Source organism: Tetrao urogallus (assembly GCF_951394365.1).
Source record: "Tetrao urogallus genome assembly, chromosome: 8".
Classification (NCBI taxonomy): domain Eukaryota; kingdom Metazoa; phylum Chordata; class Aves; order Galliformes; family Phasianidae; genus Tetrao; species Tetrao urogallus.
In genome coordinates, this window is record NC_136821.1 from 18,491,692 (window position 1) to 18,505,172 (window position 13,481).

The 13,481-nt window shown below is 36.9% G+C and overlaps 1 protein-coding gene across 1 annotated transcript; it reads right to left on the bottom strand.

Moving 5' to 3' along the window:
* On the bottom strand, window positions 1-13,243 carry FASTKD1 (FAST kinase domains 1; the record flags this gene model as incomplete). The annotated part of the gene is made up of 14 exons (XM_079539245.1): window positions 1-90; window positions 1,074-1,188; window positions 2,185-2,326; window positions 2,623-2,736; window positions 3,723-3,854; window positions 4,573-4,701; window positions 5,202-5,316; window positions 6,914-7,400; window positions 8,379-8,510; window positions 9,124-9,234; window positions 10,402-10,794; window positions 12,066-12,191; window positions 12,518-12,586; window positions 12,909-13,243. The coding sequence occupies 14 exons, from the start codon at window positions 13,241-13,243 to the stop codon at window positions 1-3; spliced, it is 2,490 nt and encodes an 829-aa protein (XP_079395371.1).
* Window positions 13,244-13,481: the final 238 nt, after the last annotated feature.

Below are 13,481 nucleotides of genomic sequence, written 5' to 3' on the forward strand. Positions count from 1 at the left end.
TCACTGAGCTTCGTACAGACGTTTTCTCAGATACTCAAGCTGCTCAGGTTTTGTGGACAGAGCCATAGAATTCCATTCAAAGTGAGGAATCTGTAGAACAAAGTCACACAAACTTAGTGCTAATGTTGCCTGACACAAGTCACAAACAGTCTTACAGCACAGAAAGGATCTACTGTTCTCCACATTAAAATATTTTATCACACATGCCCTTCTGTCAGTTTGCTTCCACAAAGTAGTAGTTGCAGAGATGAAAAGCAGATACCCATACAATACAGGCTATGACAACTCCATTACCCCATCTTTCACCTGAGGTATTTTGAAACCCGTTAAGAAAGAAAAACCCAAGGTCAACAGTTTGCAGTGCTGAAGTATCAAACTGAAATGGTGTGTCAGTAGCCCAACATTTAATCTCAGGGCAACACAAGAAAAGATGTTTATTTTTTCTGGGATAAAAAAACAAACAAACAAAAAACAAAACCCAAATTAAAAAAAAGCTTAAGCTTATAGAAGACTCCCAGTTAAAATCAGAGTAGGTGATATAAATATTGATATATCTATACTGGAGAATCAGTATTCATCACGAGCCCCCTAATATGTCTGTGCTTCTGAGTGGGAATTTACACTGGTCACTAGCTTTGCAGTCACAGTACTGTCACTCCACAACCAGCCAGCCTCCACCACCCTCTTTAAGCTGCCATAACTGGCTCTGAGTGTGCAATGAGTGTGCATTCAATTTTTTCTCATATGAAAATCTTTGCTGAATTGAACTGAAACTCTTGTTTCATATTTTCTCATTTACTCAGGCTATGTTCAGATTGCTAGTTTGCCTGCACTGAGGTAACACTAAGACTTCTCGACTCCAGTTTTTCTGCAGCTGCTGTCAGAGATGTTAAGTTCTACTAAGTCTACAAATTGCTAGAAATTACTCCTCAAAATTCAAAAATTGCTCTCACTCAGTAGGTGCTTTTAGCTATCAGATGAAAACTGTCTTTAAAGATGTTGGAAGGAAAATCCATCAATCTGCACTATCAACACAACTCAACAGAAGACATAAAATATTGTTGGCTACTCACCTGAATGACCCGATACCCCAGAATTTCCAGGTGTCGTTTTTTCAAGGCAGGTTCTCCTTTCAGGTGGCGTGAATCTTTACTAAAAGCTTTCGAATCGAGAAATTCCAAAGCAATTCTGCAAACAAACCAACAGAAAAATTTATTTACTTTCAGATAAAGTAAAATTTCTAGCTCAGCATTGACAGTTGCAGGAAGACTTCTGCTAGATAAATCTAACAGTTCATAGCAGAAGAAAGTTAAACAACTCCCTGAAAGTAGACAAAATGTTTTTCTTACATTTATTTGGAGATACTTGAACTTTAGGAAGAGCACTTCTTTCTTTCTTCTGCTCTGTTCAAATGGCAAAAGTAGCAACCACCATTTCCAAAGGTTACGTTAGAAGAGGTCAGAGTATTCCAGTGTAATAAAATACATATTTCAAGAATCTCTATCTGCTCTATTGTACTGAATTTGGTTGAGGTGGATTTAATTTTCTTCGTAACATCTAACACGGTGCTACGTTTTAGATGGGTAACCAAAAGAGTGTTGATAACATACCTGTGTTTTGTCTGTTCCTACATGCTGCTTACACAGCAATCAAGACCTTCTGTGTCTCACTCTGCCCCCACAGAATGTAGGCTGGGTTTGGCAAGAGGTTAGGAAGGGACCAGCTGAGACAGCTGACCTCAACTGGCCAAAGCACTATTCCATACCGTGTAACATCATGCTCCTCAATAAACTGGGCTTTTTTTTTCCAAATTAGTCATTGTCTGGCAGCTGGCTGCACTTGGTCTGATGGTGATAAGTGGTTGCATCTCCATCACTTCATTTTTCTTTTATTTAACAAACAAACAAACCTTCTTCACTAATCAAACTGTCTGTATCTCAACCTAAGAGATATTTCTTTTTCCCCTCTCTTTTTTCCCTCCAGATTCTGTTGATGGAAGCTTAGCTGCTGGCTAGGGTCAAACCACTACACACAGAAAGGCTAAATCTAATAAAGTTTCTAGAAAAAGGAACAGAAAAATAAATAGCCCAAGTGTTCTATCCACTATTTAAGACATAAAAAACAAAAAAATTTGGTCTAAATTTCATCTAAAGCTTGAAGAGTGTAAGAATTCCATGTACTAACCTCTGAGCCCCTTGTGGCAATGCCTTTCTCTCTTCATCCTCGATGTCACGTCTCAAGTGTATTCCCCTCAAATCATCCAGAAGTATATTCTGAGCCATGTAAGAAAGAGGCTTTTTATTTTTATCCAGAATGCATTCAAAATCTGTGAGAAAACATAACAGATGAAAACAGACATAAAAAGGGAAAATAATTTGTTCAGCATAGTGTTTGCTTCTAGACAAAACTAAGTGACAACCATCATTAGAGGTATCCAACATTTGTACCTGAATTATGCAAAACTGTTAGAAAGTGTATTCTACACAAACTGCCAAAACAGGTATTTCTTATTTGTGGTATCTTGTGGCCTGCAAATAGACAGCCCCCAGGGGCTTGCCAGCCTTGGTGATAACAGTGCTATCAGCAGTCTCCAAAACAATCCTTGAAAGTGGAACTTCTCACCTATTTCATAGTAGTATGGAGTGAGAACAGATACTCTTGCATAATGGCTCCCTCCTAAGATCTCTGCCAGCATTCTGTGAACATGCTGTCGCAGTGGATTTATTTGGCTAATGCCTACGAAGACAAAATAAAGAATTAATAAGTCAAAATATACAACAGCTGAAGTTCTGAAACTTCAGTACCTTGTGACATTGCACTTTTGATAGCCAGCCTACTGAATTAAAGCAGTGATCGTTGGTATTATTCCATCACAATTCAGAGGTCACATCTTCGTCTTTTGGGTAGAGAGTGATCAGTACCTACTAAGCACAAACTGCAAATCCAGAATTTCTATCCCTGTTTTCCCACAAGCACTTTGGTTGCAAGTTTAATCAATTCAATTTTGTTTTTAATTATGATTAGACTGTTAAATAAGTATTTAATAATTTTGCATCCATTGCAGGCATAGTCTGTTGTTATTTCTCCACACGTTGCAGATTGCTTAATACCTTGCTCCATTAAAAATCTTCATTCTCACAGATTAGAAAGCAGATTAGTCTGACAGATAGCAAAGCAGAATTAATACCATAAGAATTAACGGAGGAGACATTCTGTTTGCATCAGCTAGACTTCCTGAGATCACTGCTGTCCTGAAAGTTCTCAGCTGCTATATCTATGAGGCTGAACACCTGACCGCTCCATCTCACATCCTTGATGAACCTTAACTCTTTTGAAGATGACAGCAGTTTAGCTTCCTAATGGCTAAGTCATCAAAGTGTTCCATTCTGAAAACACAGCATCTCCTCCAGTAGACAATCTCGATTATCTCAATTCTTACACCATCCTCCATGTCATATACACCAGCTGTATTTTGTTTAGATCATATTTCTTACATATAAATACCTCCTCTCCAGTATATCGGTTCTCCTGGGAAGAACTGCCTTGCTGTTTTACACCTAGTAAGTGTTCACACTTTCGAAGAACATCGTTTCAGTGTATAATGGCTTTTCTGGGCTTCTATTGTGTGCTAGTGTCAGCCCAGCAGTTTTAGAACAAGTGCCTAGCAGACTGCTGAAAACAGACTATTACAATAACAAGGGCAGCTCTCCTCAACGATTTACCTTTACCCAAGACACGCTGGAAATAGTGCTCATGAAACCAAGGGATGTGAAACTCCGGACATTCCAGACAGACTGCTCTGTTCAGTTTCATAAGCCGTGATCGGACCCTCTGCCTCAAGGTATCAGACAGGACTAAATTAAACAACATAGAAAAAAGTGTGAACTGTAAAGTGAAAAACCCATTATAATGAAGTAGATGGATACTTCTGAATCATTTACTAAAAATACAGTAGCCTTATACTATGGCACTTATAAAATTCATGCTACACAATTTTAGAAGGCTTCACTGAATCCCCTACAGAAAAAAAAAAAAAATTGCTCAATATTAAGAGCAATAGCATGACAAAAGAAAGCAGTGATTTAAATTCTCAGCATTTATCTTTTGATGGCAAAATGGCAACGGCACATCAGTAGCAAAAAAGGACAAGGAACAGTCAAACAAGCATTCGATCTCTTATTTTGGAAGTAGAGTCCGGTGGCGCACATTTTTTGCAGACCAGAATTCCACATTATTTCTTGAGCTTTGGACTGCAACAATTTCTTATAATAATACTATATTCAGGTAATTTTATTTCCATTAAAATTAAATATACCAAGTGCAATAAATTGACTGTAATTTTTTTTAGAGTGAACTTGTCTTATCTGGCAACATCATCTGTAATATATGCTAGCACTTCTAACACATAGATTTTGTTTATTCCTTCCCTTTTAGCATTCAAATACTAATTAGATCATACAGAGCAGTCTTTCCAGAAGACCAAATGATGTACAGCCTACTTCTCAAGTTACATACGACCACAATTCCATTTTATACCGAATGTCACATAATTCATCAGAGCTAGATATTTACCTTCAAGTTGAGCATCCAATCTGCTTAGGAAAGAAACATCAAATACTGTCTTTATGAGAGCTGGAGGAAAATACCCAGCCACTGCCAAAATGTAACCCAGCAGCACCAAGTGATGAGTTTCAAAACAACCTTTAGAAATGAAACAGAAATCCATATTAACACTAACGGGCATTGAAAGGACTTTTGTAATGCTTTTCTGCTTCCCAAGTCTATCTTAACATTAAAAAAAAAAAAAAAAAAAAAAAAAAAGCTAACTCCACAATTAGATCTACACATTTTTCCCTACAACTTAGGCATTTTTGGTGAGCTCTAGAATATGTCCTGCTCCCAAGTAATGATTCTCTGGGGAATGCCAAAGCAATTATTTTCAACAACATCACAGAACATTAATCAGACCTTTCAGCTTCGTTATACTATGCTCAAGATAGTTTGCTGGTCCTGTACAAACAGCACTTTGTAAAGAGTGAAATGAAGCCAGAAAACCCCACAGAAATATACTTTTAATGTCACAGAGCACACAGACACGTTTTTTTCACTTGGCTTAAAAAATGCCATCACACACACAGTTTTGTCCAGTACAAACAAAATGTTTCAGCAGCACTCAGCCCATGTTCCTCTAATATACTTACTCATGTTAGAAGTCAGATGTTGGATACAACTCTGAAAGAACTCTTCATTGGCAGGAGGATCATAGTTCAGAACAGAGAAAAGATAGAGAATGAAATACATTTCCAGTGGGTGGATCTGGGGAAAAAACAGATCCTAAGTTGAGCTGTTGAAAAGTATTCTAAAATTGTTTTGTAGTAAAAAGGATTTTATAAATTATTTAGAATATGGAAACCTAATGATGAAGTACTTTTTCGGGTAGACAAAAACATAAAAATAATAAAATGCACAAGTCATTAAAATTGCAACTATGGCTAAAAATCAAAAGCTATTAGATGAAGATGATCCAAGTGTTACTCTGTGCTTAGACTTTAAGATTTTTAAAAGGTTTCCCATCCAATGGTTTCTTTTTGTTTGTTTTGTAAACTACACTGTCGCAAGACAAAACAGAATGTCTTTTACATCAGTTCCTAATTTGGGGGAGGGAGGGAGGAGAAGGAGGGCAACACATTGAGAAACAGTGACTGTGACCCAAAACACGGATTATCGAGGAGATCCACACAAGAACGGTTAACAAAAAACATATTTGCCATGCGATGTGACTATACTGTAAAGAGGTAAAAGGAACGTTTAATATGATCAAATGAAAACCCGAACACAAAGGATTACAGTTGACCTAATGCTGACTGAACAGGAACGTAAGAAAGGAAAAGTAAAGAGAAGAAAGTGCAAAGTAACATGTGGAAATTAAACAGCTTTCAGTGGACAAAGAGAAAGACAAGTGCTGAAAGAGTTAGAGTGAAAAAAATCTTTGAGGCACTGTGAATTTTTCTCTGAAAAACATTAATCAATGCCCAGGAGAAGTGCTCAGTGCTCCTAGCACTGCGCTATTCAAGTCCGCCAACTCAAGAAGGATGCAGAACAAGAAAAAGTTCTAGGAATGTACCTTTCTGTGCAGAGCCACACCAAACCGTTTTTAGCACATATCCATGGAGATGCTGAACACAGTTCTTAATATAAATTGACATGTAGTGAAAATTTCAGGAAACAGTTTTAAGGAATGAAAGGAAATGTGTTTAAACAATCATTCTTACATTATAAAACAAATAAATAAATAAATAAAAACACTAACAGTGCACTGTTTTTTGAAAGCTTGAAAAATTAGGAGATTCAAAATCCCTAAAAATGCCAGAAAAAAAAAAGCATGTGACAGATCCAAAATCAGCTATTAAAGAAAATTATCTTTATCCTGGAAAATCTCAGCATCTGTGAATGGTTGTTCCAGGGAGATGATCTCAAAACCTTCATTTGTCTTTGCTACAAAACCAAATATTCTCACGTTTGTCAAAGCCTGGATTCCGAGCTAGAATGACCTCTGGTCCAACGGAAGAGCCATTACAAGCTGTGTGCATCATGGAAAAGGATGAGACAGCTACAGTAATTTAAACATCTACTCCCAAAGCAGTGGCCAAGCCCAAATCTGCGTAATTGCAATTTCATTCCACCAATAAAAAACTGCTGTATGTAAAACTGCTGCAAGTGAACCGAAAAGATGAATTGTGTAAACTCACTTAAAAAAAAGTTGTATGTTTAATCAAAATTCAAGAGAAACAAACAATTAGGTAAAATCATAAAAGTCTAGATTTCCAGGCTTGAATTCTATCCTATTTGCTACTAACCTGTCCTTTTCTAAATGAAGAACTTATACAGTAGATCAAAAGAAAAACTATAATACCTTGTTTATATTTTGAACAGTCACAGATGCTATTCTGTCAAGTAACGAAGGACAGCGATGGTTTGTTTTTATGAGAAAAACAGACAACTGTAACACATTTGCCCATGTTACTTGATCTATCAAACGTCGACATGCAGCCACAGCCTCCTCACTGACGACCTCCTGCAACCACTCTCCATTCACATATGTAATTTCTTCCAACAGGAGATTTAAGTTCCTGGCTTCCTGAAGTCTCTGAAATCCACAGTCATTCAGTTTTTGCAGAAGCTTTGCATGTAGCTCAGAAGTGTTTTGCCACTGCAACTTGTCATAATGATTCCATTTGACAAGAGCTGTAGCAATGCAACTGAGGTTCTGGAGTCTGCACTGAGGTAGAACTGCTGTTGCTTTGTTTATAATGATTTCCTCCACTTGAGAGGATGGAAGCATGGCCAGTGTGCGAATTATTGCAGCAGTATCAGCAGGTATGACACTAGATTTTAGAAAACTGAAAAGAGACAAAAAGAAAAATAGACCATTGATATCAACAGAGTGCAAACATTTGCTTTTTTTTTTTTTTTTTTTTTTTTTTTTTTTTTTTTTTTTTTTTTCAGACAGCAAATGAACTCGTAAAACCATAGAATGGCCTGGGCGGGAAGGGACCTCAAGGATCATCGAGTTCCAAAGCCCCTGCCACAGGCAGGGTTGCATCTAAGTTCTATTTGAAAAGGCAATAGTAGTACATTGTTTCAAGAATGAAAGAAACACAAAATCAGGGGCACAAAATTCACACAGACAGTGACTATTTAAGTGGTTTTTTTTCATTTCAACATTAATTTCTTCCTTTTAACATTCAAATCGAAAAGAGGAAGATGACAGTGAGCATCTTAGCTGGTGAGGCTTGAAGTGTTACTGAGAGCACAGAAGCACTTACTAAGGAAGTTCTGCTCTTTGTTAACTGAGTTTGTAGGTTCCTAGGTCAAGGATAATTTCCACAAAAAGTGAAAGCAGTGGTGGCAGATCTCTTCACAACAATGAGAACTAACTAGAAAGTTTTTGTTCTGTAGAATAGTATTTCTGCTTTGTACTTTCACTTGTTCCAACCATGACATCCTTAGTTACTTTTCATTGACTGCTTCAAGTATCTTCAAGTATCAAAAAAAGAGATTAATACATGCCCTTCCTACATCATATCAGCCAAAATTTCCTATTCAATGTCTCTGTGTTGCAGTAGCCAATGGAGGGGGAAAAATAGTGTTTTAAAAGGTAACACTTTTATTAGTAGATACTACTAGATCTACAGCCAAGATAAAACCCATTTCATATCCTTTGATTTATGTATTTAATCAAATTAAATCATTGTAATAGCTTGTTACTTTATCATATTTGAGGAAAACATTTTAGCTTGTCATTTAACATATTAACTAGACTACTGTGTAATACTTCAATTAAATAAGAAACCGAATTCTCAAAAACAAACACTTACCCAAATAACAACATTTTCAGCTTGGCAAACAACTCCTGATCATGGCAATGCAACAACACCAAGCACTGTGTTAACTTTACCAACTGCAATACGTGATAGCCATCCAAGTGTCTGTGCAGAACAGAAACCATTCTGAATACAAACAGAAAAAGATGACATGGTATTATGCTAATGCAAAAGATACTGCAGAACACAACACCTCAAATGAAGAAGGGGTTCCCCATGTTGCACAGTAACTAAACAGACGATTATATACATCTGCACTCTTCTCCACCTCAGTTTTGTTGTTCAGTTTACAATTGCAGAGTATCTGGCTTAAGTTCTTAAAGACTTAGTAGTTCAAGTTAGGGCACAATAACTTTTGAAGAAACAACTCACATTAGTAACAGGACAGCTAGACAGGGTTCACTCTCTGCAACTTACTATATTCTCATTTGTCTCAGCAGTTTACAGTGATTCTCACAGGCTAAGTTCACACAAAAGAGATCACATAATAGTAAAAAAGCTAAAAGCTATATTCCACTAATTTGCTAGAAATGAAATGCCCTTCTGTGAAATTCCTGAATTACTCAATCACTTCAGGGTCAACCTGTGATATTCTAAAGTCTGTAACAGGTAACATGCACAGACTGCACGTGTTTGTATCTGACACAGTCTCCACTCCCAAAGGATACCACATATTTTTTCTTAATACGTTCATCTATAACTATAGAACACAATTACTTTGTAGTCTTTAAAAAATTACTTTTCAAGCAGGTGAGAATGTCTACATTTCATTTTCAGCATTGTCTTCAGTATCACTAATGCTTGATGACTGCTAAATCCTTCTGCAATGAGTGCTGCAGTTGTTAGCAACCTAATGAGAAGAAAGAATTTATTTCCCAAAGAAAACCTGCTGAAAAGTCACAGCAAAGATTATAACAATATTCTTTGTCTGAAAGAGGGAAAGAACAACAGACTACATCAGGAAATACAGGAAAACAGATTCTCCCCAACTAGACAGTTCTATGCTGTGAACCATTCTTCTGAACAGCATGGCACACACAAAGATGCAAATGTATTAAATCAGGATACTGAGTCCAACACTTCTGAAAGTAGTCAAAAATAAAAATTCACCGCCAACCAGCAAGCGACAAATCGCAAAATCAAATATGAATTAAATAGCAAATAAGGCTAATAACTTGTGCTGCCTCATTTTCACTTTCATGAAAACGATAAAAAGATCTAGGAAAAGGTTTTGGCCAGTTAAACTGGCTAAACTTATTGTAAGGAAAATAATTTATTGTGTAAGCTATGGTAAAGAATACCCAGAGATTTGAAGAGAAGGAAATGCTACTGAAGTAAAGTCTGAAAACATTGCTAATCATAACTAATACAATAAATTCTGCCTAAGACTTCAAGAGAGCCATGAACAATACCAGGATTTTGTGGCACAAAAATGCAGGCAGACCAAGATCTGCAATGTAATACAGGGCTCCAATCGCTACATTAATGCTGGAGGAGTCCCTGCTGCCACCCTTTCATACTGGATATGGTGGGCTTAGGGGCTGGACTCAGTGATCTGGGGTTTGGGCTCAATGACCTTAGGGATCCCTTCCAACCTCTACAATTCTGTGATTTTGTACACCACACTGGGATAGGACAAGACTCCAATCTTGTAGTTTCAGCTACTGCAGATCTTAAAAGGAAAAAATGTAATACACACTATTGCATATATTTCTCAGGAAAAAGGCAAAAAGTTTGTTACCACTACCCACAGTGCAAGGAAATAATAGGAGACAGAGTAACAAGATGGTCTTGAGTAACAGTATTCCCATGCACCTTAGTTACTAGATACAACTTCCTACACAACTGTTTCAAAACAAATTGCTTTCTGTAATGAAACAGTTCATTGCTATAAAGTTAGGAATAGAAAACCTAATCATCAGATGTCATAGATATGCTCAGAAATTCCCCAAAACACCAACAGATTTTCAATTTCCATGAAAGACTATGTAAAAATAACGCCTGTTAAGAATCTTACCTTTCTCTTACCTCGGACCCAGCCATAGGCCCAAGAACAAAAAATAATTTTGCAAAAGATTCAGGATCATGGTAATCATCTATTGATTCAGACAGCAGCTGTTTAGCAATGAGGCGGAACTCCGCACTGTCAAAACCCAGCTGCTCATACAGTCCAAAAATAAGACTAATATTGTCTAAATCAAGATGAGAGGTGCTTTTTAAGAAAACCTTGTTGCATTTTTCTAGCAAAGAAGGATATGCCAGTTTACTCAGTTGAAGAAACTGTACAATTCTTTTGGCATAGTTGAAATGGACTTCTTCTCCCAGTAGTTGTTCCACCTTCTGTAGTAATCGGTCCTGAAAACTCCGTGAGATGACACCAGATACACTGATCATCAAAACTGACAAGATCCTAAAAAATTCAAAAGACTTTAAGCTTATACATTGAACACAGTTAAGCAACACATTTTAGACTTCTCAAATAAACTAGCCAAATAAAGGAATGTTAGTTAGGATGTTGCTGGCTTCGGCGCCACGAGGAGTTCAGAATCTAATCTACAAAAAATAGCTCAGCAAAAAGCATTTGTTCAAATAACTTAAAAATTGTGCTTTTAGAGAATTACTGAAACGATTGGGATTTTTCAACTCTTACAAAGTTGTTTGTGTAAAACCGCTTGACTAAGGCAAACTCCTGTGATGTCTCATTTAAATTTGCAAAAAGATCTTTAATCTTCGGTGAAAAATTAAAGAAATCCAAACAATTGCCAGAAGACAGAACAGGGAGAAGAGTCACCATCAATCCTAAAGAAAAAAATCCCTTCCTAACAGGATAACTTCAGACAAACAAGAGTCAGTTCTGTAAAGAAATGCGGTCTCACTCATTCAATTAATTTCATAAGCTGGCTCTGTGTGTCCAAAAATAAATAAATAAATGGAGACTGATGGTGCTGGAAAAGGCAGGGGGAAAAAAGAGCAGCATTTGCTGTAACGGCCCAGGGAGAAGAGAGGCAAGAAAAATAAGCTTGGACTTCTTTTTGCCTACGGTTCTTCTTTTGTACTAAGAGACATGGTTCTAGTGGGGAAATATTGGTGGTAGGTGGATGGTTGGACTGGATGGTCTTAGAGGTCTTTTCCAACCTTTGTGATTCTACAATTCAACTCAATTTTAGCATCAGGATAATGTAACAGACACATTACCAAAAGAACTGATTGATTCACCTTGATAAAAAATGCTCTGAAGATAAATAAAAATAGATTTGTTTTAAGATTCCTCATCACTATTCATCATGTCATAACAGAGAAACTACTAACCTCAAGGAAAACAGACATCTGGTGAAATGACCTGTATATTCTCAGAAAAGTTCAGAAGAAATTTAGAATCAGATTGAAGGAATATCTTTTATTCCACTTCAAGTGAAACATTAGTTTTAGTTAGGCACTTAGATTGGTCACAAATAAATTCTTCAAAAAATAATTGGGATATTGTTTTAACCTGAGTAGACTTTCTAGTGAAAACCAATGCACAAATCACATCTTTTCCACAAACCCCAAACTGAATTAACCTTCAGTTGAAAAAAACTGAAAATGTTTAACCAAAAAAAAAAAACCCAAAAAAACCCTCACCCAAAACAGTAATTGTGACACATTGTTTCCCACACTACTCAGTTTCTCTTTGACACTTACCTTATATCCTGTACGTAATCCAGTTTCGTGTCCACAAGATGTGCTATTTTGCCAGTTAGGGGACTAAAATGTCTGCGCTGCTTGTGTAAACACAGTGCAAATTTAGACAAAGCTGGTAAACTAAGGCTGTGAAGACATCAAACAAAGACAGAATATTCACTAGAAATAAAAGGTAAATAACTGAAGGCAAAAATCTAATTCAACAACTGTATAAATTGTAAGTAACATTCAAATTACAAAATGGGAACAAAATATTTACACATTTCCTGTGACACGGTGATATCCTGAACTCAGACAAAATGCTCAGGTATTTTATAAGGAAGCGTATTGTGTGTACGAAACCCTACGCAATCCAGAAGTCAATACTCTTTTAGAAGCCAGGGTAGCCCTGTGTGAAGCAAACCACAGCTACAACTTACACTTTTCACAAAGCATACTAGTTCAGTACTTGCCTTTCCAATCTTTTCCACGCCTCTGTAACGAGCGCTCCTGCCAAGGAATCATGGCTTTCCACACTGAGCCTTCAGAAAAGTCAAAAATGTCACAGCAGTTTGAAAGATTGCTTAAGAGAGTAAAAGAAATACATCAAAGAGAAAAATGTCTTCCCATTATTTATCATGCTTTACATTTCTATTGCTCCTTCCAATCAAACAAATGTACCCAAAAACACATCATAAACATTTATGCATTCATAATCATAATTCTATTTATCAGGAGTACAAAACTCAGATCTGGCACAGGAAGTTAGATTTCCTTACAGCTGAGCTGTTACTCCAAAAACACCCTCTTCTTATTACCAGATGCACAATGTATAGATGTGGATATCAACATAATACTGCTTACCTCAGTATACTATACAGAGCGTCCACTATTGCCTCATTATCCATGTGTTCTACTTTGTTTTCTGCTAAAAAGCAAAGAGTTAGAAACTGGGAGTGATTTCTTACATAGTCAGAAGTCCGTAAGAGAAGTGGTTTCTTCTTCTGCAACTGCCATAACACATTCAATGCAATTCCCACATGCTTTTCAGAAAGCCTGGCCTCGTTCTTGCCAACAAGGCTGAACACTTCATCTTCATGGGTACAGTTATTTATCTGGCTCAGAAGCAGATCGTTGCTCAGAGTTCGGGCTTGGTAATGTCTCAGTGCAGACAAGCAAACTTGCCTCAAACGAAGCATTTTTCTAACTCCATCAGCTACCTTTAACAGTGTCTAGAAAGATTCTTTCATTTTTCACAGCAAAATACTGTTTCACAGAACAAACTTCGGCATCTGAAAAATGGGCACTTCTTTTCTTTTCATCCTGTATGGTCACTATACTGGTAACTCAGTTCTGAGGTACCTGTAGTGAGACAGAATTAAAGCAGTTAGACACAGTCATAAATCCTAGCTAAAAATTGATGTATCTGCCTTTTAA